The sequence below is a fragment of the Peromyscus leucopus genome, chromosome 8a (assembly GCF_004664715.2).
Source record: "Peromyscus leucopus breed LL Stock chromosome 8a, UCI_PerLeu_2.1, whole genome shotgun sequence".
Lineage (NCBI taxonomy): Eukaryota > Metazoa > Chordata > Mammalia > Rodentia > Cricetidae > Peromyscus > Peromyscus leucopus.
Window position 1 is genome coordinate 57,932,703 of NC_051085.1, and position 25,929 is coordinate 57,958,631.

Here is a 25,929-nt window from a genome sequence, read left to right on the forward strand (position 1 = left end):
AATCCTGGGACATATGCAGGGACACTTGGCTCGGTCTGGGAGGGGGGGACTGGTCCTGGCTGGACTGAGTCTACCAGGTCGATCCCGGTCCTCGGGGGAGACCTTGATCTGGAGGAGGTGGGAATGGGGGGTGGGATGGGGGGAGGGGGAGGGGGGTGAGAGTGGGAGAACAGGGGAATCTGTGGCTATTATGTTGAACTAAATGATGTTGTAAAATAAATTTACTTAAAAAAAAAAAAAACCTGAAAAAGCATATATCTAGAGGTAACTCTAAGCAAGGCTGTGAAAGAGTTGTATAATAAAAACTTCAAGACATAGAGGAAATATGAAAGAAATCTAAATGGACTCAGCAAATAATGGGGTAGACAAAACCCCAACTAGATACTCTCACAACCAAGTAAAACATCCAGTGTCAAGAACGGATTTTATCTAGTTGAGTTTTTGGCCCAAGAAACCCCATAAAAACCCCAAAACCACCCAAGATATTGCCAAGGCTATTGGTTGCTCTCTACAAACTGATGGTTATGTCCTATTGCTGAAGACAACACCTACATAACTCACTGAACAGGGAGAAGTTGAGGTGGTGCCTAACTAGATCCTTCACCCCTACTGACTAATGTTGACAATACAGGAAGGTACAATGCATGCTACCAGAGGAAAAGGTAAATATCAACCCAGCTACAATCCCTGTGATCTACAATGGTTACCTGCCTGCAGGATACACTGCTCCAATAGTGGCACAAAAGTGGGAGCAACCAACCACTATTTGATGGGAGTTAAGGCCCAGTCTATAAGATGGAACCCATGCCCAACACTGCTCAGGTGGCCAAGAACCTGAAACTAGATAGGCCATGAACCTAGGGGAAAACCAAATACTTCTGTTCTGCTAAAGGAATGTAGCAATACAATGACATGTTGTGCCCAGATCGTAACCCCCAGAGAGACCACCAAGGGTGAGCATACCAGAATGCAAAAGCAAGGTTTATCTGTTACAAGTCATGACAGGGAACTGAACTCAAGCCATCTCAAGTGAGGCAGAGAAGAGTTACTCTTTCTTGGGGAAGTTAGTTTTTATAGGCAAAACCCATAAAATTTCTTAAAGGGGAAGAGGTTAGTACGGGTCCATCCTTGATTGGTCCAGTTTTTCCCGGGCCTGGACTTTATCTTATTCTAGCTTATCTGTTTGCCCTGTCAGGAATTTACAACTCCTCTCCGGGGTATGGTCATGTTATCTCCAGAGAAGGGCATCTCGTGGTTAATTGGTTACCATCAGACATCCTGACTCTGTTCTTTTGTTCTGGGGCTGGCGCCATCATTTCTGGGGACTTGAAACTGGCCTGGGTCTATCTATATTGAGATAACTTTGTCTAAGGCCCCCTTTTTGAGACAATAGAGTGAGGGTCTTGTTGTGCCTAGATCATGTCCCAAAGCCGCCACTGGAGACTTTAGGTACAGAATGCAAAAGTAAGGTGTTTTCTAAGTTTACAAGCCTCCAGGGAGGCTCTTCTAAATCTCTCACTCACAGCAGGGAGGTTGGAAGGAGCTCTCCCCTTTCTTTGTGAGGCTAGTTCTTAAAGGCACAGACCATATAATTTATTTTAACCTGCCTCCCTTTTTAGTCTTTTGGTCGAATATCCTGACTGTGTTTTCCAAAGTCCCTGTAGCAGATACAGCCACCTGGGGAAAAGGGGTCTAAGTTCTTATCTACACTTACGAATCCTGGTTTAAGCTTCTCTTTGTCTGTAGGGGATAGAGTGGGGGGTTTTACTGAGGTATCACAGACATACTGCTATACTCATAGATCAGTATTTTGTTCGGCCATCATCAAAGAAGCTTCCTCCCAGCCGGGTGATGGTAGCACACACCTTTATTCCCAGCACTCGGGAGGCAGAGCTATATGGATCTCTGTGAGTTCCAGGCCAGCCTGGTCTACAGAGCGAGATCCAGGACAGGCACCAAAACTACACAGAGAAACCCTGTCTGGGGGTGGGGGGAGTTTCCTCCTTCAGCAGATGGGAACAAATACAGAAACCCACATGACAATGTGCAAAGAGTGAGAGACCTTGGAACACTCAGTCTTAAATGGGATGGTTCTATCAGATCCCTCCCCTCAGGGGTCAGGGAACTCTGTGGAAAAGGAAGTGGAAACGTTGTTTGAGCTGGTGGGGATGGAAGACACCAAGGAAACAAGAGCTTCACATAAGAACTCAGAGACTGTATACAGGACCTATATAGGTCCAAGCCAGATGGGATCCCAGAGCTGTTGTTGGTTGTTTTGCAATGTTGTAGAATATTATTTTAAGGTGTACTACTTTTGTTTATGTTGCATTTGTTTACCTCTGTGAAGCTGTGTTACTTTGCCTGTCTAAAACACCTGATGGTCTAATAAAGAACTGAGTGGCCAAAAGTGAGGCAGGAGAGAGAAATAGGCTGGCAGGCAGAAAGGATAAATAGAAGGAGAAATCTGAGAGTGAAAAGAAGGAGAAAGAGGAGGATGCAAGGGGTCAGTCACCCAGCTACACAGCCAGACATGGAGTAAGAGGAATACTTAGGAATACTTTCCTGAGATGGCATAACTATAGTTCAGTAGCCTACTACATTGCTTCCATATCTTTTTAAAACCCAGATTCAGCATAGGTTGTTTGTCTTTCTGAATCTGGCTTATCTTATTAATGTGATGATCTCCAGCTCCACCCATTTTCATGCAAATATCATGGTTTCATTCATCTTTATGGATGAGTAATATCCCATAGTGTAGATATGTCACATTTTCTATATCCATTGATCCATTGTAGGAATGTAAATTTGTCCAGAAACTTTGAACACCAGTATAAAAATTACTTAGAAAACTAAAAATAAAATATGAATTACAAGGGTAGAAAATTACCCAAAGCAGGAGCCATGAGAGTAAATCCCAAGACAGGTTCAATATATTCAAACTGAATAATCAGTTGTAAGATATTTGTACACTGTGTGAAAATGTATTTGCTGTGATTGATGTAATGAAAAGCTGAACGGCCAATAGTTAGGCAGGAGGTAGAGGCAGGATTTCGGGGGAGAGAAAGGAAGAAGAGGAGATGAATCTAGGTGCAAGAGACTCCAGGAAACTGAAGGAAGCAAAATGGGCAGTATGTGACAGAACGTAGATTAATACAAATGGGTTAGTTTAAGTTACAAGAGCTAGTTAAAAACAATTCTAAACTAAGGCCAACCTTTCATAACTAATAATAAGTCTCTGTGTCATCATTTGGGAGCTGGCTGGCAGGACAAAGACTCGCTACAGTTGTTTCGGTGACTTTTACAAGAGGTACAGAATGTACCACTGTGGTAGAATATGATTTTAAGGTGTGTTACTTTTGTTTATGTTGCATTTGTTTAATTCTGTGAAGCTGTGTTACTTTGCCTGTCTAAAACACCTGATGGTCTAATAAAGAACTGAACGGCCAATACCAAGGCAGGAGAAAGGACAGGTAGGGCTGGCAGACAAAGAGAATATGTAGAAAAAGTAGTCAGAGAAGGAGGAGGACATCAGGGACCAGTCACCCAGCTACACAGCAAGCCACGGAGTAAGAGTAAGATTTACAAGAGTAAGAAAATGAAAAAGCCCAGAGGCCAAAGGTAGATGGGATAATTTAAAGTTAAGAAAAGCTAGCTAGAAACAAGACAAGCTAAGGTCAAACATTCATAATTAAGAATAAACTTCCATGTGCAATTTATTTTGGAGGTGGGTGGTGGGCTCCCAAAAGAAAAAAAAAACATATCACCAATATTTATAGAAATAATGATAAATGAAGACCCCATGGGAATAGGAAGAAGCAAAGTGCTAGAGAGGTCCCTAGAAATCCACAAAGATATCTCCACAATAGACTACTGGCAATGGTGGAGAGAAAGCCTGAACTGACCTACTCTGGTGATAGGATGGCCAAACACCCTGTCGTGGCAGAACTCTCATCTAATGACTGATGGAAGCGGATGCAGAGATCCAATCAGCGAGAAAGAGGGATTGTATGAGCGAAAACTGTTGAGACCATGATTGGAAAAAGCACAGGGACAAATAGCCAAACTAACGGAAACACATGAACTATGAACCACTAGCTGAGGAGCTCCCAACTGATCAGGCCCTCTGGATAAGTGAGACAGTTGATTAGCTCGAACTCTTTAGGAGGCCCCCAGGCAGTGGGACCTGGACCTGTCCTTAGTGCATGAGCTAGCTGTTTGGAGCCTTAGAGCCTGGGGCCTATGCAGGGACACTTTGCTCAGCCTGGGTGAAGGGAGAAGGGGACTGGACCTGCTTGGACTGAATCTACCAGGCTGAGCTGAATCCCCAGGGGAGTCCTTGCCCTGGAGGAGATGGGAATGGAGGGTGGGGGCTGGGGAGGGAGAATAGGGGAATCCGTGGCTGATTCGTAAAATTAAATTATAAAACAAATAAATAATAAAAGGTCTAAGAATGTTCAACAACAAGCTATCTTTGTATGAACTCTATTGTGAAAACTTTTATTTCATACAGTCACATGTTATATTTGCTTCTGTAAAGCAAATCATCTTAACAATAACTAACAGTGACAACCACACATCAATTAATACCAAGCTTCAATTCTTAGCAAGCATGTCCCAGATTCAGAAATAAGTTTGGAGTATCCGGGTAATAGTAACTGAGGAAACGCCCTCACTGTTTTTAAAAAGCTGATTCCAACATTTGCAGGTGTCCTTTGACTGTTCACAGCAGCTTAACAAAGTTTCACACTGTTGTTAATCTGCTGCTGCTATTGTGATGAAGGTACGGTATAGACATCTTTGTCTTGGGTAGAGCTCCACGATTCTAAGTAGGCATAGAGAGAAGCAGCAAGTCCAATAGAAGTCTCCCATGAACCCTTTCAATTGCTCCTGGACCCCCAGAAACATCAAAACGCGAGCTTCCAAAGAAGCGGGGGTAGGGAAGTAAGGAGAGCAGCTCCGCCTAACCGGTCCTGGGGTCCCCGTCCCGCCAGGCGGGCAGCAGAGGCTGAAGCCGGAGATTCCTAACCCAGCCTCCTCTGCGGGACAGGCGCAGGCGACCGAGATGCGGCGCGTGGCGCTCTGTCGCCTTCCCTCCGGTGGCTTTGCTGGCCTGGAGTCTCACTTGGTCATTTCCCTCCCTGCTTTTACAGTAGACAGTCGCAGCACTAAAGTAGACGCCGCCCGAAAGGGACAAAATTTGCCCCTCCCCTGACCTGAGCGCTGTTGCTTCCGGAAGTGGAGCCTTATTTCCGAATCAGGTCCTGGCAGTTCTGAAAAGTAACGTGTCATATTATGAGAAAAAGTTGCAACCCGCCAGATCAGTCACGTGTAAAAAAAAACCTAAAAAAGCGAATAATCACCTTTCCCTGCTTTTTAGTTCTTAGACCAGAAAATGTAGCATTTTCCAGCACCAGTCAAACAGGAATTCTTACCTACAAACAAGCACTGTAAACACAGAGCGCCTGCGTGGGCCGGCAGCCCGCAGGAAGCCCGCGAGATTACCCAGCGGCTTTGCGCGTCCGGTGTGAGCGTCGGCGCTGGAGCTGAGCAAGCATGGGGAAGGTAAACGTGGCCAAGCTGAGGTACATGAGCAGAGATGACTTCAGGGTCCTTACCGCGGTAAGAAGCACACCTCTCTTGCCTGTTCACCCCGGTGGCGTCCTCTTCCTGCCCCTCTAAGGTCGCTGGAAGCTGAGCAATGGGGCTGGGATCTGGGTAAAGGGTACCAAGGTCTGACTTGCACTCAGCTTTTGTGGAGAAGAGTTGTCTTTTCCTGAAGACTGCAGAGCCTTCCTTTCCTCTTCTCGTTTTGCTTTAGAGGCGCTGGCGTCTGTGCTGCCCGGGAAACTTCAGTGACCCACGTCTTCCAAACTAGGGAGAGTGAGGATTTAAAAGTCCACCCGCCCGGCAGTGGCTCACGCCTTTAATCCCAGCACTCGGGAGGCAGAGGCAGGCGGATCTCTGTGAGTTCGAGGCCAGCCTGGGCTACCAAGTGAGTTCCAGGAAAGGCGCAAAGCTACACAGAGAAACCCTGTCTAAAAAAAAATAAAATAAAAACTAAAAGTCCTTGAAGAAGGCCCCTTAGGCTCCCAGTAATAGACCTAGTAATGTTCCCTCTGATTCATTAAAAAAAAAAAAATGTGTTTGGTTTTAGTAACAATTTTAGGCAGTTCAGCAGAGTGCAAAACAGACAGGGGGGCAGATACCTCCGGTCCTCAAGTAACCCAGTAAGTTAATAATGTCATTATCAAGTAATAAGGATCGTTGAGGGTAACAAAGGATAAAGGAATAGAAAGTATCTATGTGGTGGAAGGTGAGGCAAGAGTACTACTATCTTTGAGTTGTATAGTGACGGAGACTGCCAAAATCCAAGAATCGTGTCTTTACTCCTATTTTAATTAAATCACAGAGTTGTTGGTTTGTGTCATGTCCCCGAAACAGGGGAATATTATCTACGGGAGAAGAGATGTCCTTGGAGAGAGTTCGAGATAAAGACCCTAATAAGAGCAAAAACCCAGAGATGGGAAAAGTCTTCAGAGGAAGAAAAGGCCAGTGTGGCTGGGTCTAATGGTGGAAGATGTACATGGAAAAAAAAGATGAGAACCAAATCATGTAGACCGTTGCCCTTGCAGGCCTAGTAACATTATGTTGGAAGCCAGTGAATGTTTTAATTAGGAAAATGACAAAATTTGATTGTGTAGCTGTAGTCTCATTGCACAGAGATCATGACATACATCTTAGATTAGAGTCAGTCAGTCTTTGTTTAGGAATCACTGTCTTTTGGTAAGGAGAAGGACCATGTTAATGTAATTACATTATAGGATATGTAATATGAGTTCCCTGGTTCGTGTATTATTTTAAGCCTTTGTAGCCAAAGTTTTTGGAATTAGTCTTAAGTAGGTAGCACTTACAAATTAATCAATCAAATGCAAGGTCCTAAGAAATTTGGCATGCACTTTCTTTCTCCTATAGCTGTCTTAATTAACCTGGGCTTTTTCTTTAAATGGTATTTTTAAATAATGGCTCTCCTCAGTAGATTCGCTTATTTTTCAATGTCTGATGAGAATAAGGTAGTCAAGAAGTGTATTAGAAGATTGGGGAAGCAGAAACAGAACATTAAAAATGAGTTAAAAGTCTCAAATGCGTAGTTATGGTGAGACAACAGAGTAACAGATTTTTCTTCCAAAATTTCTAAGCTCCCTAAGGAATTACCTAGTCATTGAACTTAACATTCCAGACTCAGGCAGATGCTGCCAGTGTTATCTTTTTTTGCCCACCTCCTCTTTCTGTGAACTTCTTTGCCTCTATATCAATTATCTCAATTATGCTTAATATCTAGAATATCTGTTGGTTTTTTTAAGGCAGTGTTTAGGTGTTAAGTATTTTATTATCAACCACATGTCATTAGCTTTTCAAGAACTAAGTTTTTACTCTTGAAGTTGACAGTATCAGTGATTAGCTGTATTTACCAAGAAGGAATTTAACATGATGGAGACTAAAATAACTATATTGTAAGTCATATGCTGCCTTAAACTTTTTGTTTGGCCACAGAACATATGTTCAACAATCCTCAAAGATCATTCTATCTAGTGGCAGTATAACCATGGTAGTGCCCATTAACTTTGTAGCCTGCGTTTGCTTAACAGCACATTTCTCAAGATCTGTTCCTGTTAGGCTGCACAGCTGTGGTTAGAGATCTACTTAGTTGGAAACGGTTTTCAAGAAGCTAATTTAATTTCTTAGCAAGGTTTTAATAGATGAGGCTTCGTGTTGCTTGTGGCATTATAATGATTCCTTTAATTTCAGGTCGAAATGGGCATGAAGAACCATGAGATTGTTCCCTGCAGTTTGGTTGCCTCTATAGCCAACCTGAAGCATGGTGGTTGTAACAAAGTGTTGAGAGAGTTAGTGAAGCATAAGCTTATAGCTTGGGAACGTACTAAAAGTAAGTATTTTATGCTACATTATTTGTCAGTTTTGAGCTAATTAGCTTTCTGTAGGGCATGAAGTACAGGTTGCCTGGTTAGACAACCAAGAACTGATATATTCTTATGCCATATTGAATTGGTCAAAAACAGTTACAGAGTCCACTCAAATCAAAGAGGGCAGAGAAAGTAGCGAGATCACACTGCAGAACAAATGGGATAGTCATACAGTTACCGCCACCTTTGGAAAATTCAGCCTCTAACAGGGCTAGAGCATTTCTTCTCAAGCCATCTGTGATGAGGGTTGAAGGTTTAAAAACCTGTTGCAGATCTTTTATAAATATAAGAGAAAGTAGTTATTGGAAAAAGTAAAGAGAATAATGGTTATATACAAAAATAGGCATAAATTCATGGTCAGATCAATATAAAATATCCTGAACTTAAATCCCTTTGAGTTTATGTGCATATCTTTTCACAGACCCTCAAACTGGTGTCTATACATGAATCACACTTTAAGTAGTTCTATAATGGAGAAGAAATTGGGAGCTTACACGTCTGTGTAATTTATCTTTCTGTAGCTAAGACTTCCCATCTTTGGTTGGATTGAGTCGATGTATCTTGTTGCTACAGTGCAAGTAAACAATGTTCATGTCTAATTTTTGTCTAGCTGTCCAGGGCTATCGATTGACAAACGCTGGTTATGACTACCTAGCTTTGAAAACACTGTCTTCTAGACAGGTAATTGAGTCTGTTGGAAACCAGATGGGTGTTGGCAAAGAGTCAGGTATGTACTAAAAGTATTGTTGAAAGCATTGTCTTTGCTTAAGTTTTTATTTTACTTTGAGAAAGCATTCTTTTATTTTGTTATATAGTTCAACAAAACAGTAAGTCAGAAAGTTGATCATAAGCAATAACAGATAAGGTTTGTTTGTTATATTTATTAACAGTAATTTAGTAAGTTACAATTACCTCTATAAGTCCATTACTATCATTTCAGTAATACCAAAAATTTCCAGAATTCACACATGCTAGCACATTTTACCACTCAGCTATGCTTCAGGCCCTAATTTTCTTTTAATAGCTCACATCCTTGGTAAATATTATATTTGCTCTTATTTTAAATCTGATAAAGTATGCATTTGTAATAATTAAAATACATAGCAAAAGGAAGTAATGGAAGATAGTAAATATCAATACCACAGGCACATTGTTATGTCACAGCAACACAGAACTAAAAGCATTTTAAAATATCATTGAGCAAATAGTTGTGTATTCATTTACTTCCTCTGTGAGAAACAAGAATAAAGACTAGGAGATGATTCTGAACCATAGCCTACAGTTTTTGTCCTGTGCAGTTTTTCCTATCTAATTTACATTGTCAAAACTGGAGAGGCAAAATTAAACTTGGATAAATAATTATTAAGAAACCTACCCCAAAAAGGTCCTTCTGAGATTTTACATGGTTAGCATGCCTTCTGGGTTTAAATCTAAATTATGGTATGTATTTAAGAAATAATATTAGATAGAATGCTAAGTTGGAGTTGGGAGAACATGTGCACATGAAAATATGTATAAACACTGTGGGCTATCCCTTTGGGTAACGTAACCTTCCTGTTAATTGTTTTTGCTTTCAGTCATTACTTTTGAATTTTAAATTATGAATTAGCTATTGTAAATACTTCAATTATATGAAAACTAAGTTATGAAATAAATTCTGTTTATTTTTTTAATTTTTAAAAGATTAATTGAATAATAAAATAAGCATTAACATTGTAAAAATAGAAAATATAATAAAATCTAGTCCTTTTTTGGGGTGAGGTGGGGAGCAGGGGTTTCGAGACAGGGTTTCTCTGTGTAGCTTTGCGCCTTTCCTGGAACTTGCTTTGTAGACCAGGCTGGCCTCGAACTCACAGAGATCCACCTGTCTCTGCCTCCCAAGTGCTGGGATTAAAGGCGTGTGCCACCACCGCCTGGCGTCTTATTTCAAATATATATTTCAGTTAATTTTCTGTTGATTATATCCCATAGCTAAGACAAATAGAAAAATTTTATTTAGTCTGAGAAAATTTTATATAAAAACAACTACATTTATGTGTATTTAGAGTTATTTTTGTGTTCACATGAGATTGTAGCCAAGAGTGGAAGTAAGCATTATTCAGGATTTTATACCTTAATTTTTATCTGCTTTTCACTCTTGTTGACATTGTGTATCAGCAGGTATCTTTCTCATAATTGTACAGTGTTACAGTGGGATGGTTGCTCTTTGGTTGTTTTTTACCAATTTCTAAGCAGTAGTGATTTGAGTTTCATTTATTCTTAATTGTGAGCAGTAATGGAAGTCCCTATCTTTAGATAGATACATTAAAGGTTAGTGCTTCAGTGGGGGAATTTTGAGGAACACAATTCAGTCCATAAAGGGTAAAAAGTATATAAATTTTGATATTATCAAGTTTCAAAAATGTGTAATGATTTATATTCTGTCAATAAAATGATAGCCTATTATTAATAGAAATGATTAAAATTTCTTAATGTGTTCTAATTGTAATGTCAGCATTACAAATAACTTACTTTGATAGTTGGCAGATTACTTAGTAAGATCATTAGTTTGCTTACAGAAATAAATTCTAATTTATTGGTCATCAAAGCAATTGAACTGAACATGTTGAAATGGAAAATGTTATATCACTTATCTTGGACTGAGAATATAATCATATGATAGAGATTGGCCTGCTGTATGCAAGGCCTGTGTTGGATCCCTAACACGTTTTTCACTAGAACTGCTTTCTCAATGAACTGAATGATTGTTTTGACATAATGATAAATGTAAGTATTGAGCATCTTTGAAAGCAGAAGTACCCTTTGGCTAAGTATACCTCCGCTTTCTTTTACAGCTACATATATGAACGCATTCTGGGTTGTCATTTAGGATATGAAATATTTTGCACAAGAAGAATTAGGAAAAATAGCAGATACAATGAAAGGCAGTTAAAGTTAAAACTATTTGACCCATTGCAGTAAAAGTGTCCTAATGATGCTTTTATAATTTTTGCTGTAGATATTTACATTGTTGCAAATGAAAAGGGGCAGCAGTTTGCACTGAAGCTTCACAGACTGGGAAGAACCTCCTTTCGAAATCTGAAAAATAAGCGTGATTATCATAAGCACAGGCATAATGTTTCTTGGCTTTATTTATCTCGTCTCTCTGCCATGAAGGAATTTGCTTATATGAAGGTATTTTTTAATGATTTTATATTTCTTTAAAAAAAGAAAAATGATAACCTGTAGCTCATTATAATCAACCATTATACAAAGACCTTAAATGACCCCCAACTCAGTCCCTTGAACTTGAACTCTATCGATTATGTTCTTTTCCTAGAGGTTTCCTCTTAATGAAGGTATTTTACTATTATGCAAATTTATGTGTGTGACTATATAAATGTCCTTTTTATTGAAAATAGTATCTGGAGGTCTTGTTTCAGATAAGTTGAGTAGTATTTTTCTTTAACATGAGAAAAAATACTAATTTACATATTTGTATAATAAAATGGCATTTGTTACCCTTTTTGGTTTGTTGAGACAGGGTTTCTCTGTATATCTTTGCGCCTTTCCTGGAACTTGCTTTGTAGACCAGGCTGGCCTCGAACTCACAGAGATCCGCCTGCCTCTGCCTCCCGAGTGCACCACCACTGCCACCGCCACCACCACCACCACCCGGCCTGTTACCTTTAAAAATAAGTGCCATGTAGATTTTTTAAAATATCTTCAATACTTAAATATTATCAACAACTGAGGTTAATAGAAAATAACATAGTTATTCTGTCTTGTAGGGTTTGTTAAAATTTACTTCATTATTTTTAGTTTTGCATATTGAATCTTCTTAAGTTGACTAAAATTTTGTAAAGCCTTGTTGCAGGAAAGTACATTCTTTTGTTCTTTTAAAAACATGATTTTATTAGCTTTTTATATTTTTCTGTTTTAGGCATTATATGAGAGGAAATTTCCAGTTCCAAAGCCAATTGATTACAATCGCCATGCAGTGATCATGGAGCTTATCAATGGTTATCCCTTGTAAGTATTCATTAAGCTTGAAAGCATAGGTCCTAATAAATAAATTTTTAAGTAAAACATTAAATTGTTGGAAGAAGTTAGAAATTTCTATGCAAAAATAAGTTGAAAGCTCAGTTTCATTCAGTTTGTCATCTCTACCATTTGTGAATTGATTTGTTCAGTATTTATAAAGGATCTGTTACATACAAATACTTTCAAATTCATCAGTGAACAAAAAAGTTCCTGCCCTCAAACTGAACAGAAAAATACATAGTACATCTAGTATATCAGTAAATTTTATTGATAAAGGTCAATGAAGAGGCTAGAGGTAGGAGATTCCTGTTTAATGTAGTCAGAAAAGTGTCATTCACAGGGTGAAATCTTGGGAAACTAGCTAAGGCAATATTCCAGGTAAAGAAGGGGCTTTGGTCCTTGGGTGTTGACAGTAGAGGTTGGAGAGAGAACAAACCAGTGTATAGAGCAGAGTGACTAAGGTGGGATGGGCAGGAGGAAGGGGAAATGTGAACAGTGAGATCCAAGAAATAGTCAGGGAAGGTAAGTTAGGAAACTTACAGCAGTCCAAGCAAGAGATGATAATATCTTTGGTCACAGTTGTAAAGGTGCTGAAAAGTGCTCAGAGTCTCAGTATGTTCTACAGATAGGAACGTGCATTATTTGGGATTGGGTTTGAATGTGAAAGAGGCGGTAAGTCAATTATAGTGAGGACTTTGGCCTCAGTAATAAACAGTAAAGAAAGAAAACCTGAAAGGCATGGTACCCAATAGTTAGGTGAAGTATTTCAGGAGAGGAAAGAAGTCAGCTGACTAGAAATGGAAATGACTAAAAGTTAGGCTTAAAAGCATAGAAGAAATTATCTTGAACCATTTTTGTTTAAATGAAGTGGAAGGAAATCTGTTGAAAGTAGAATGAGTGAAATTAGAAATGGCCTAAGTAAAAAGAGTTGAGCTGTAAGGAAAATTTGAGATAGGAGGTGACAGTGGAAAACAGATAGGATTGGAGCATGGTGTGGTCTTTTAATAGTTGAGGCACATATCTGTGAGGAGAATGAGGAGGAAACTAGGAAGATTGGGAATTGAAATGACACACATGCATTTTTATGCTCATTAAAATCATGAACATGTACAAATAACCTGTTTATAATTTTCATACTTTCAGGTGTCAGATACATCATGTTGAAGACCCTGCATCAGTTTATGATGAAGCTATGGAACTAATAGTCAAACTGGGAAACCATGGGCTAATTCATGGAGATTTCAATGAATTCAATCTCATTTTGGATAAAGATGACCACATCACCATGATTGATTTTCCACAGATGGTTTCCACTTCCCATCCAAATGCTGAATGGTATATGCTAAAACTGATTCTAGTTGTGGATGTTTGTGTATCATAAAATCATTTTTATTCATAATTTTTCAGGTTTCTATTTAGATCAGATTTGTTTTTTGAATAAAGGATATCAAACTACTAGAATTTTCCCTGTAAGAGAATCTTTACTACTCAGTATTTTAAAGTAAAGAAAACATATTTAAATCCAATTTTAAACCTAATCATTCATTATGCTTATCCTGTGTACTGAGAACCTAACACAAATTACAGTGGAGAGAGCATTAAAAGGATTTGGACTTAACATTCAAATCAAGCTTTCTTAGCCATAGAGCCAATTTGTTCAAACAGTGCTTTAAGAAGTCAGAGAAGCTGGGTGGTGGTGATACACACCTTTAATCCCAGCACTTGAGAGGCAGAGGCAGGCAGATCTCTTATGAGTTCAAGCCAGCCTGGTCTACAGAGCTAGTTCCAGGATAGCTGGGGATACTTGGAGAAATCTTGTCTCTAAAAACCAAAAAAAAAAAAAACGTTTTAAAACCAAAGCTTGCTCAGAAGTAGGTAGATACATGGAGAGGTTATGTGTCCTGTATAGAAGTAAATAAATGGACAGTAGATAGAAAAGATAACATTAAAAGTGAATGTTTGCTTTTACAGGTATTTTGACAGAGATGTTAAATGCATTAGAGAGTTCTTCATGAAACGTTTTGGCTATGAAAGTGAGCTCTACCCCACCTTTAGTGACATCAGGTTTGTATTTAGTACTGCTTATCATGATAGAACCCCTGTGATAGATTATTTGCTTAATTCTAAAGTTAATTCTTTTGTCTGAATAATGTCCAGATACACAATTGCTGTTGAATATTTCTACTCTACAGCACATGAATGAAACTTGAAGATTTGAAAATACTTGCCGTCAGTCCGTTAAGATACCACAACTGAACTTCTGAATGTTGAATTTATTTTCTTATGAAGTCAACACCTTTCATTATATTTTGAATGTTGTATCAAATGCTCATAACCCATTTATAAGAAATCAAGTGTTAAATCTAAATGAAATTAGTGTTTTGGTTTATAGGATTTTATTTTTAATTATGTGTATTTCTGTGTCTTAGTTAGGGTTTCACTTGTGATAAAACACCATGAACAAAAGCAGCTTGAGGAGGAAAGAGTTTATTTGTCTCACAGGTTATAGCCTATCATTAGGGGAATCCGAGGCAGGAATTGAAGCAGAAGCCATGGAGGAGTTCTGCTTATTGGCCTGCTTTCTCGTGGCTTGCTCAGTTTATTTTCTTAAACCTCCCAGGACCACCTGCCTTGGGGTGGCACTGCTCAAAGAGCTGGGCTCTCCCACATCAATCATGAATCAAGAAAATGCACAGGCTTGCTTATAGATCAATGTGGTGGGGACATTTTCTTTATTGGGGTTCCCTCTTCCCATAGGATTTTAGCCTGTGTTACATTGACAACTAACTAACCAGCACGTAATGTGTGCACATGAGTGCAAGTATCAACAGAGGCCAGAGGAGAGTCAAATCCCCTGGAGCTGGTCATTGTGAGCCAACCAAAGTGGGTACTAGGAACCAAGACCCTCCACTAGAAAAGTAACATGCCGAGCCATGTCTCCAGCCTTGTATTTTTCTTTCATTCAAATTATGTATTTTTTAAGTTAATCTTTTTTTATTGGTTTTATACACTTTTAAGATATTTCCTGATTTGAGATTTGTTGCTATATAGTTTAAAAAGCAATCTTTTTTCCTTTTATCCCTTTATTTAAAATATTTTATAATTTTTTTAATTAATTTGTTTATATTCTCCCATATATTACATTCCAACCCCAGTTTCCCCTCCTTCCTCTTCTCCCAGCCTCTCTTACCCCCCCCCCCCCCCCCCCCGCAGATCCATTCCTCCTCCATTTCCCTTCAGAAAAGAGGAGGCCTCCCAGGTATATCAACCAAACGTGACATAACAAGTTACAGTAAGACTAGGCACGTACCTTCATATCAAGGCTGAATGAGGCAACCCAGTGGAAGGAAAAGGGTCCTAAAAGCAGCCAAAAGAGTCAGACAGTTCCACTTCCACTATTAGAAATCCCACAAGAACACCAAGCTACACAGTCATAACACAGATGTAAAAGACCTAGGTCAGACCCATGCAGGCTCCCTGATTGGTGCCTTGGTCTCTAAGCCCCTATGGACCCTGCTTAATTGATTCTGTGGGCTGTGTCCTTGACCCCTCTGGCTCTTACAATCCTTTCTCCCCCTCTCTCGTGTAGTTCCCTTAGCTCCACCTAATGTTTAGCTGTGAGTTTCTGCATCTATTCCTATCAGTTGTTGGATGAAGTCTCTATAATGACAAATTATGCTAGGCTTAAAAAGCAATCCTTACCCTTTTTGAAAGTTAATCTACTAAGTTAATAAAAATCAACTGATTTCTATAATCTTTATTATTATGTTGCTTTTTAGTTATTCAAATATTTTTATATTTGCATAGTTAAATAATTTAAATACTATGTTTAAGATTAAATGTGGAAGACCATTTTAACTCACTTCAGTTTCGTCATTTATTAGTGGTGCTGTTTATTTCAGATATCTCTTTTCTGTGTCAATTGATGCTAGTACCTTCTTTCCCTAGGAGGGAGGATTCTCTTGACATTGAGGTGTCTGCTAGTGGTTACACAAAAGAAATGCAAGCAGATGATGAACTGCTACATCCAGTAGGTCCAGATGATGAAATTACTGAAACAGAAGATGAATCTGACTTCTCATTCTCTGATGAAGAGGTGTTAGAAAAACACAAAGTTTGGACATCAGAGATGGAAAATGAACTTAACCCGGTACATGAGTCAGGTGACCACTGTTGCTGCTCATCTGAAGACCTCAAGCAAATAAAGGAAGACAGTTTATCAGAGCAGAGTGCTGATGTATCCAGTTTTGAAGTGACTGAATTAAATCAAGCTTTAGAAGAAATGAAAAAGGAGGTTCTTAGCCACAGTTCTGTTACTGGGTTTTCTGAGGAGAGCAGTAGTACTGAAAATGATACCAGACACGATGGCCAGACAGGTCAGTGGAGAAGCCCTGCTGGCTGTGAGGAGTGTGAGGATGAATGTCCTGATCTGATTGCCTTGTCAGCATTGAACAAGGAGTTCAGGCCTTTCAGGTATAGATTTTTGTTTCCTTTTTCCTTTGATCTTGAGATTATTATATTCTTTTACTCTGAGAAAGGAGAATATTGAAAAAGAACAAATGATATACATAATTGTGCTGTGCCATCATGTGTAAAATGAAAGTTAACTTTTTTATATTGAAACAAATTTGTCTTTTCAATTAATCTGATTCCAGATAATCTGTTGACTAAATTTTACAGAATTCTGCCTTAAACTAAAATTTATGACTTCATAGAATTAATGTAGCTCTTTTAATAAGTAAATCTGTTTTTAGACAGGGTAAGTTCTGCTTCATTAATACAATTAATTTATGTTTAAACTACAGAGAGGCATGTAAGTATGTAAGACATAGAGCAAATGTGATTTCTATCACATATCTACTGAGAATATTTTCTGGGATTTTGGGCCTTCTGTCATTTGTTTGGGTTTTTTTGTGTGCACTTAAAGCCACATAATGGTATTACATTTTAAGAATTTCCTTTTGTCTTGAGAGTGTTAAGCTCAACTTAAATTAGCAAAAGTCCTGAAACCTAATTTTTAGATTTGGGATAGTTTGTCTAGAACCAAACTATAGTTCATTGCAATAGTGATTTTATTTACTTCAAAACATTCATGTACAAAACTAGATCAGCAGAGCATTGCTAAGCATTTCCCAGTGCATGTTCAGAAGTGCATCATTTATTACTTTAGAAGTACTTTATTAAACTTTTAAGTGTACATAGACTTATTTTTTTAAGATTTATTTATTTATTATGTATACAATGTTCTGCCTGCACATATGCCTATAGGCCAGAAGAAGGCACCAGATCTCATTACAGATGGTTGTGAGCCACCATGTGGTTGCTGGGAATTGAATTCAGGACCTCTGAAAGAACAGCCAGTGCTCTTAACCTCTGAGCCATCTCTCCAGCCCCTAAAATTTATTTATTTATTATGTATACAGTGTTCTGCCTGCACACCAGAAGAGGGTACTAGATCTCATTACAGATGGTTTGTGAGCCATCATGTGGTTGCTGGGAATTGAACTTAGGACTTCTGGAAGAACAGCCAGTGTTCTTAACCTCTGAGCCATCTCTCCAGCTCTGACTTAAAAGGGAAAAACTTTATGCTGTCTTATCATGATCCCAGCTAATACTTTTCAAAACCTTGAGAACCATTTTTAAAAAGTTAGATGTCACTTGACATCTACAACAATAGCGTTACCACTAGTCTTATTAAGCAGGGAGTAGGGTTAATGATTTGTTTTTGCTCTGAATAAATACTGTGCAAAATTTTATTCCTTGAATAGTCATTTCAACAGAAAATGTACAAACAAAAATAGATGTTGCAGAGCCAAGGAAATGGCTCAGAAGGTGAAGTCACTTGCTGCCAAGTTCAATTCCTAGGACCGACATGTGGAGGGGAAAACTGACTCCTGCAAATTGTTCTCTGGCCTCTACATGAACACTGGCCTGTGCCATTCACACAGAAAGATAAATAAATGTAATTTTAAAAAACAGATGTTGTAGAAAAATACTGAACATCAGAAGTTAATGTTTTCTGGGTTTTTATACATTGTTTATATTAAAATACTGAACATTGAAAAGCATAGACGATTCCATGATTGTAATTTTTATTATGACTCAGTGCAGTTTCAGAGTACTGTCTCTGACTGGGTATGGTGGTTCATACTTCCACTTGGGAGCTTGAGGCCTGAGGTACGATGATCAGCCTTGGCTACAATGAGACCCGAGATGTCTCAGAGAGAGAAGTGAGAATATTGTATCTCTCTATACTATGTCTGCTTTTGTTCAGAAGGTGACAAGAAAGACACTCAATGTGAGAAATAGACTTAGATAATTTGGTGGAAAACACAAATGAATTGTGGGAAAATGATAAAATTCAGTTACTGAAACATTCTATTTGGAAAGTTTGATGGTGACTCTTGTCAGACATTCCATGAATGTTCAAATGTAGTGGACTGAGTTGCAAGTAGTTTCACTTTTTACTTTAATAAATACCATTTTGAGGCATTTCATCGTAAGCTTCACTACAAAAAAATTAATTTAATTTTTACATTATAAAAATTAAGATAAATTGTGTATTTCGTAAATTTTGTTTATTTTAGAGATGAAGATAGTATGAGGAGTGTTACTCAGCATAGAACAAGAACCCTGAGTGTTACATCGACAGGCAGTATCCTAAGCTGTTCAACAATTCCTCCAGTAAGTATTACACATAAACCAGCTGTTTGGGCCAGCGCTGTGGAGAGAATAATGAACTTAGGTATTGTGAGGATTTCAGGTCATTTAGATATTTGTTTCTCATGTTTTAATGCTATAAAGTTAACAGCACTCAGAAATATAGTAAGAGAGGAGAGGGTTTACTTTTGCCTGAAATAAGCAGTTTCCAGGGATATGGCAGCATAAAAATTAGTTTGAATTTGAGAGAGAAAATGTTAAGTATTTTGGATCCAGATGGGATTTTGTACTTTGCAATGTGATTCAGTCTTTGGTTGGTTTCTTTCTTCCTTTCGTTCATTCGTTCTTTCCTTCTTTCTTTTTTCTTTCTTTCTTTCTAATGATAATTTATTTTTATTTTGTTTGCATTGATGTTTTGCCTGTTATATCTGTTTGAGGCTGTCAGATCCTGGAGTTAGAGACAGTTGTTAGCTGCCGTATGGGTGCTCAGAATTGAACCTGGGTCCTCTGGAAGAGCAGTCAATGCTCTGAACTACTGAGCCATCTCTCAGCTCCCCACCCTCCACCCCTACCCCCCAGTTGTTGATTTTTAACAAGGAAAGTTAGATGACTTTGCAGAAAGGTAAGGCCATGGCAGTATGGTTGAAATGTGAAGGTGTTCCATCCTCACTTTGTTACATTCTGGGAAATAGGTAATTTTAAATGCATTTGGTATCAAGTTTTTGTTGGTTCCTTGGACATTTAGCAGTGGTAGGCAAACAATTTACAAAAAGACATTTTCTAGACAGGACAGTGAGCAAAATATTCTAGCCCAGACTGAGGTTTCTGGCGTGTAAGCCAGCCTTTGTTCTGACCTACCCAGAAGGAAGAATCAGTGTGGAGATTATTATACTCCACAAAGCAAACCCCTTTCTGTGGCCTGTGGAGGAATTGTTTCTCCATCTACACAGTCAGGATTATAGATCTTATTCATTCCTGACATTTGGAAAGAGCAGGACTCAAATCAAAATTATGTTGGGTTTGCTTACTTTGCTGATTCTTTGTCAGCCACTGTGCAGATTTACAACCCACCTGCCTTATTTCAGGATTAGTGTTTTTGAAGAGTACTGTTTAATTGCACTTTCTAAAAGTTATTGTCTAACATTAAGAAAGTGAAATAGTAATTTATCAAATTTTTATATATTAAAGTCATATAATTGTGTTGGATTTTTGTCTTCTGTTTATGTAAAATTGTGTGTTTTTAGAGATAATTTACTCAGTGAACAAAGAAGGAAACAGTTTAGAAGGGAAGAAATAATGAAATGAAATAAATTCAAAAGATCAATAACTTCATTTTTCTAAACCTTGAAAATTCAGATATGTGATTAGTGAATTAGAATGTTTTGTTTTGGATAAAATGAAATATAATATGAAATGATAGCCATCAAGAATAAAGTAACAATTCAAGCTGGGAAGATGTTTCCATGAGTTTGTATCCCCAATGTCCACGTAAAAAGCCTGGTGGGTATGTCTATAACCCTAACACAAACAGGAGTTTGCTGCCAGCTAGTCAAATTGGTGAGCTCCAGGTTCAGTGAGAGATCCTAAAATAAGTGAGGGAGCAATAGAGGAAGACAACATACATTGACCTCTGGCTTTAATATACACATACGCATGCACATATATGTGAACACCCTCATAAATACTTGCACACATGTACACAAGAATGCGTGTATATCTACTGTACATGCATGCACACACAAAAGAATAAAGTGAAAGTAGTTAACAGTAGTTTATATTGTAGTTCTGGGGCCTTTCAGAAACATTTAAAATTTGCTAGACCAGTGAAGGTAAATTCTCAAAATGTAATTGCCTTCTGTGTGGCTCAGATACAGTTGTCTATGCCTGTTTTAAGTAGGTGTTAAGCTTCGTGGTTCTTTTCTCCAGTGTTTCAGAGTCTTGAGTGTTATGAGTTGTAATATGTAAGCCTTTGTTCTAAGGAGGGGTAAGACCCTCAGTCTAACTCCATGAACAATGATTTCTGTGCAGACTAGGCCTTGGAGTCCTTTTTTTTTTTTTTTTTAATTGAAAATATTTTTTTCTTTCTTTTTTTTTTTTTTTTTTGGTTTTTTTAGACAGGGTTTCTCCGTGTAGTTTTGGTGCCTGTCCTGGATCTCGCTCTGTATACCAGGCTGGCCTCGAACTCACAGAGAGCAACCTGGCTCTACCTCCCAAGTGCTGGGATTAAAGGCATGCGCCACCACTGCCTGGTGAAAATATTTTTTCATACAGTATATTCCAATCACAGTTTCTCCTCACCCTAGATCCTTCCACATTAATCCATACCCTTTCTTTCTCTCTTCATCTCATACACTTGCCTCTTAACTGCTAGGATTACAGGCTGTACACCTAACTTCTCTTAAAATTTTTCTCATACTGTTTTCCTTCTGTTTTGTTAAAATGACAGGAGGAAACTGTTCATTACCTCAATGAACTTGATGGTGGTTTTGAAATTTATACAAGGACAGAAAGAGTTTAAATTCCTTGAAATTATAGACATAAAATTTGTTTTATCTTTGATCATTCCCATTTATTGGACTTTCGCACTGCAAGGGGTCAAATACAGATTCTTCTGAAAGCTAGACATAAACTCTTAACACAGCCACCAGTCATTTGTAAATTCTGTCTTTGAATGTAACAGAATTAAGTAATTAAGGTATATTGCCCTTTAATAAATAAACATGTGGCTAGATCTAATAGGAAAATGTTTTTACTTACAACAACAAAAAGAGAAGATAGTTTAAATGACTATATATAGTTTATTTTACTTATTTGAGACAAGGTTTCTCTGTGTAGCCCTGGCTGTCCTGGAATTCTCTGTAGATCAGGCTGGCCTTGAACTCTGAGATCCACCTGCCTCCCCCCTCCCAAGTGCTAGGATTAAAGGCATGTGCCACCACGCCGGGCTTCCCAATTCTGTTTTCAATCCCTAGCACAAACAAGGTGTGGCTATGTAATTCTAGCACTTGGAGTTGAACTCAGGATTAAAACATCAAGGTTATCTGGCTTCATTCCAGTTTAAGGCCAGCCTGGGCACCCAGGCTACATGAGACTGCCTCAAATAATAGTAGTAGTAATAATAATAATAAAATTAATTAATAATTTATGACAAAATCATGTCTCTCACCAAGAAAAAGGAATAATTTTCATCTTGATTTTCCCCACCATGCTCATGATCACTAGGTGGCACTGTGGTGATTTGTAATTTAAACTATTATGCTACACTGACCCCTTTGGCTGTATAATTTGTATTTCTGCAAAGAATGTAAAGTTTTACAACAACTTCTCCTGGTTTATCTACTGTTCATATAGTGTCATTAAGGATTTTAAAAATTCATACTCAACATGTAAATTTGAAAGGTATTAGCAATATAAATCTTTGCTTTAATGATTTTCTGTTCCTTATCAAAATTGTTATTAGTGATACTAACTTAGAAATCTTTCCAGGAACTGGTGAAGCAGAAGGTGAAACGTCAGTTGACAAGGCAGCAGATGTCAGCTGCCAGACGCCGGCTGCAGAAAGGAGAGGCCAATGTGTTTACCAAGCAGCGGAGGGAAAACATGCAGAATATTAAATCTAGTTTGGAAGCAGCCAGCTTTTGGGGAGACTGATATATTTCCGATATATATTTTTTAAGATACTGTAATTCTATTTTTAGCCACCTTTGGTCTTTTTTGGACCAAAATCACTATTTATAGAATAAACCCTCTTTAGACTATGAATTTGACTCATATGGCTCCTGTAGATTAATTAGTAATTCTGCTAAGCATTCTGTTTTTTTTTTTTCAGATAACTGTTAAATCTAAAATAACTTGTTCAGTAAAACTTCATTAGCAGTATTTGCAAACTGTTAGTATCATTTTTATTTCATTGTGATGTTTGTGCCTTAAACAGGTAGATGGCTTGGCTTCAGGTCCTGGCTTTATGTGTAATAAATAATAGAACAACTTAAATCAAGCTGTAGTTTTTCTCTTCCTTTCTTCTTCAGTCAGTCACTGATGAGTTAGTTTTAGGATTATATGAGACAGTACACAATTAATTGGCCATTGGAGTGAGTTGGCCTTCTGTTTCTTTAGACTCAGTAATAGAGATAAGTCAGTAATGGGTATTAATCAGCCTTTGGTCTATTTGGTGCTATTTTCATTGGCTTTGTGTTCATGGGGAAGGAAACAAGATAATCCTACCAGGATTTTTAAGAGTTGTTGGCTTTTCCTCAAGTTTGAGCAGAAGTGGGAGAATGGGAAGAAATGAAGAGTGAAATGCTCTTTCTCATTTTCTTGTATCTATGACTCCAGAGTGTGTTCCTACCTCAATATTAACCAGTACTTAGTACAGGAAAGAAAATATAAACCATGGTCCATTCCTAATCACGATCTAATTCAGTAAGATGGAGATGAGTGTAGGTCCCTTCAGCTTCCCTGAACAGAACCAGTAGTGAAGAACCTCTTCAGCAAGAAATGGCCACCAGATGGCAATGTCTGCCAACAGTGACCTAACAGATAAGACAATAAATAGATGCTTTTCCATGATAAAGACATCATATTACCTTTTACATAAGTGAAATTAATTCTGGCTATTTGCAATTTATCATTATCTAATTTCATTTAAATATTTGGATTATAAGAATATATCAGATATGGTTTCTTTGAAAGTTAGACTTATTTTGGAAGTGTTGACATAGCCCTAATTTAAATTTTAGTTATTTCTTTAAGCTGAGGTACTCAGTTTTTATACTCTGCCAAAGTATTTTTATAACATAAACTAATGTTGAGGACAGCTTAATAAGACCACAGAATGTTTATTTTGGAATACATTTTCTTATATCCAGAGTGTTGAAAGCAAATTGGGAATAAAAGTGTATGACCTCATCTTGGCTTTACTCCATTGGCTGAGTTGACGAGCACCTACTACATACAAAGCTCATTCCTATTGATAAAGAACATTAGAAGACAGATTTACATGGTTCTTACCCTTCATAGTCTAGAATTTCAGATGACCTACCAAACAAATTCAAATCAGAAACAGGTTTCAACCTAATTGGACAAAGATTCGTGGAAGCTATTAAAGCTTTACTACTAAGTGATAAGGGATTTGGATTTGGGGGGGGTTGTTTTATTTAGAAACTTAAGATCTGATTGCAAGAGATTTCTTTTTTGTTGTTTTTAAGATTTGGAGGAGAGGGGTATCTTTCCAGACAAGTTTTTTTTTTTTTTTTTTTTTTTTTTTTTTGGTTTTTCAAGATAGGGCTTCTCTGTGCAGCTTTGCTCCTTTCTTGGAACACACTTGGTAGCCCAGACTGGCCTTGAACTCACAGAGATCCGCTTGGCTCTGCCTCCTGAGTGCTGGGATTAAAGGCGTGCCCTGCCGCCGCCGCCGCCACCGCCACCACCGCCACCACCACCACCACCACCACCCAGCTCAAGTCCTTTTTTTAATTTATTTTTATTTTATGTGCATTGGTGTTTTGTCTGCATGTATGTCTGTGTGAGGGGTGTCAGGTCTTGGAGTTATAAACAGTTGTGAGTTGCAATGTGGATGCCGGGAACTGAACCCAGGTCCTCTGGAAGAACACTCAGTGCTCTCAACCTCTGAGCCATCTCTTCAGCCCTCCAGACAAGTTCTAACCTATGTGTTTCAAAATATCCATAGTCAACAATTAAAAAGCAAAACTAAACCTATTTCTAATGCATTAAATCTGTATGTTGAGAGTTTAAATATTCCTGGGGGATCAGGATGTGCAAGACCTTGTTTGATTCACAACACAGGTGGGGGACAGTCTAGAGTTTCTAGTTTTAGATCTTTGCAACAAGTACCTTCTGTAGCCTTTCAGTTCATTCTTTTGATTTGTAAAATAGGAACATAATGTCTATCATAGAGTTATGAAGACTGGATTAAAGAATTTTTGTAAATATTTGTAAAAAGGACTAGGGATGATGTAACTTGGTGATAGAGTATTTTTTTTACTTACTTTTGTGATACTTAGTATATGTACACATGCAAACCCTTACAAAGAACCAGGGTAGTGGTGCCTGCCTTTAATCCCAAGCACTCAGGAGGTAGCCTGGTCTACTAAGGCCCACAACAGCTAGAGTTAAGTAGAAAGGCCCTGTCTCAAAAAAAAAAAAAAAATGCCAGACATGGTGGCACATGGCAAATGGATTTTAGAGTTTGAGGCCAGCCTGGTCTACAGAGTGTGTTCCATGACAGCCAGGGCTACTCAGAGAAGCCCTGTCTTGAAAAAAAAAAAAAAAAGCTTAAAGTAAAAATTCACTAGACCAACCATCTTTCCTATTTCATTTATACTTAAGCTGTGATCCTTTCTAGTATTACCACAGCTCAGACCAAGTTAGCATAGTTGAATCCCTAGGTTCAGAACCCACCCAAACCCACACCCACCAAAATATGTCTGACAGAAGCTTTGCTTTTCAGTTTCTTGAGTGGTTCACTTTGTTCCCTTTAAACAAGCTTTTTCCATACAACATGTGGCTTATATTTATTTGTACTAACCTGGTATTGGTAGCCACTGATCTATTCAGCATGCAGATAAATGGCTTTCTTTTCAAGGTTTATTTATTCATGTATTTTATGTATGTGAAGAAATCTGATTCCATTACAGATGGTTGTGAGCCACCATGTGGTTGCTAGGAATTGAACTCGAGACCATTGGAAGAGCAGTCAAGTGTTCTTAACTGCTGAGCCATCTCTCTCGCTCCAGATAGATGACTTTGATCATGGTCCAGAATCATAGGATGTTTAGAGCATACTAATCACAGGGTTAGTGTAGCTTAAAATAACTATTCTTTTTGCCAAGTACTTGGTGAATTTTCTGACAAACAGATACCCAATTAATCTCTCTAATGCTATCTCCAGGTTTGCCAGCCACTTCCAGGGTGGGCAGAGGCTTACTACACAAGTCATTTGTCCCTCAGAGCACCTCTCAATAGTGCATTAGGCCTTATCTGAATTTGTCTTTACTGTATGAAGCACCATCTTAATGCAACTGAATAAGAGTTGGAGGTTAAAAATTATTGTAGCCAATGGACCTCACCGTTGTGTGATAACCAAGAATATGGGAAACAGCTCCAAAGCCCAGGGAACTTAGAAAACTAGCATTTGCAAAGATACTTGGTGTCATACATTTAAGTCTTTTGCCTTAATACTGTGAATTGTAGATAGTAATGTCATTACAATATGTCAAATTGTTAACAACATTCTATAGAAGGA

The 25,929-nt window shown here is 38.2% G+C and overlaps 1 protein-coding gene and 1 long non-coding RNA gene across 2 annotated transcripts in view; one reads left to right on the forward strand and one right to left on the reverse strand.

Annotated features, from left to right (window-relative positions):
* The window catches only part of LOC119086836, a 31,458-nt gene extending 25,981 nt beyond the window's left edge, over positions 1 to 5,477 (reverse strand). Inside the window, exons 1-2 of the long non-coding RNA XR_005090202.1 lie at positions 5,361 to 5,477; positions 5,214 to 5,270 (exon numbers count right to left, since the gene is read on the reverse strand). This is a non-coding gene — a long non-coding RNA (uncharacterized LOC119086836). The remainder of the gene's footprint in view (positions 1 to 5,213; positions 5,271 to 5,360) is intronic.
* Positions 5,478 to 5,494: 17 nt separating this feature from the next.
* Positions 5,495 to 22,662, forward strand: Riok2 (RIO kinase 2). Its single transcript, XM_028866568.2, has 10 exons — positions 5,495 to 5,619; positions 7,807 to 7,945; positions 8,593 to 8,709; positions 10,981 to 11,156; positions 11,905 to 11,993; positions 13,149 to 13,340; positions 13,977 to 14,069; positions 15,954 to 16,478; positions 18,593 to 18,689; positions 22,152 to 22,662. The coding sequence occupies exons 1-10, from the start codon at positions 5,554 to 5,556 to the stop codon at positions 22,314 to 22,316; spliced, it is 1,659 nt and encodes a 552-aa protein (XP_028722401.1). The 5' UTR covers positions 5,495 to 5,553; the 3' UTR covers positions 22,317 to 22,662.
* The last annotated feature ends 3,267 nt before the right edge of the window (positions 22,663 to 25,929 follow it).

What these genes read in the sequence shown, in the direction of transcription:
- Riok2 (XM_028866568.2), top strand. Translation starts at nt 5,554, where the DNA reads ATGGGGAAGGTAAACGTGGCCAAGCTGAGGTACATGAGCAGAGATGAC. An exon ending in GGGTGTTGGCAAAGAGTCAG is followed by an intron (nt 8,710 to 10,980) that starts GTATGTACTAAA and finishes TTTTTGCTGTAG; the next exon opens with ATATTTACATTGTTGCAAAT. An exon ending in CTTATCAATGGTTATCCCTT is followed by an intron (nt 11,994 to 13,148) that starts GTAAGTATTCAT and finishes TCATACTTTCAG; the next exon opens with GTGTCAGATACATCATGTTG.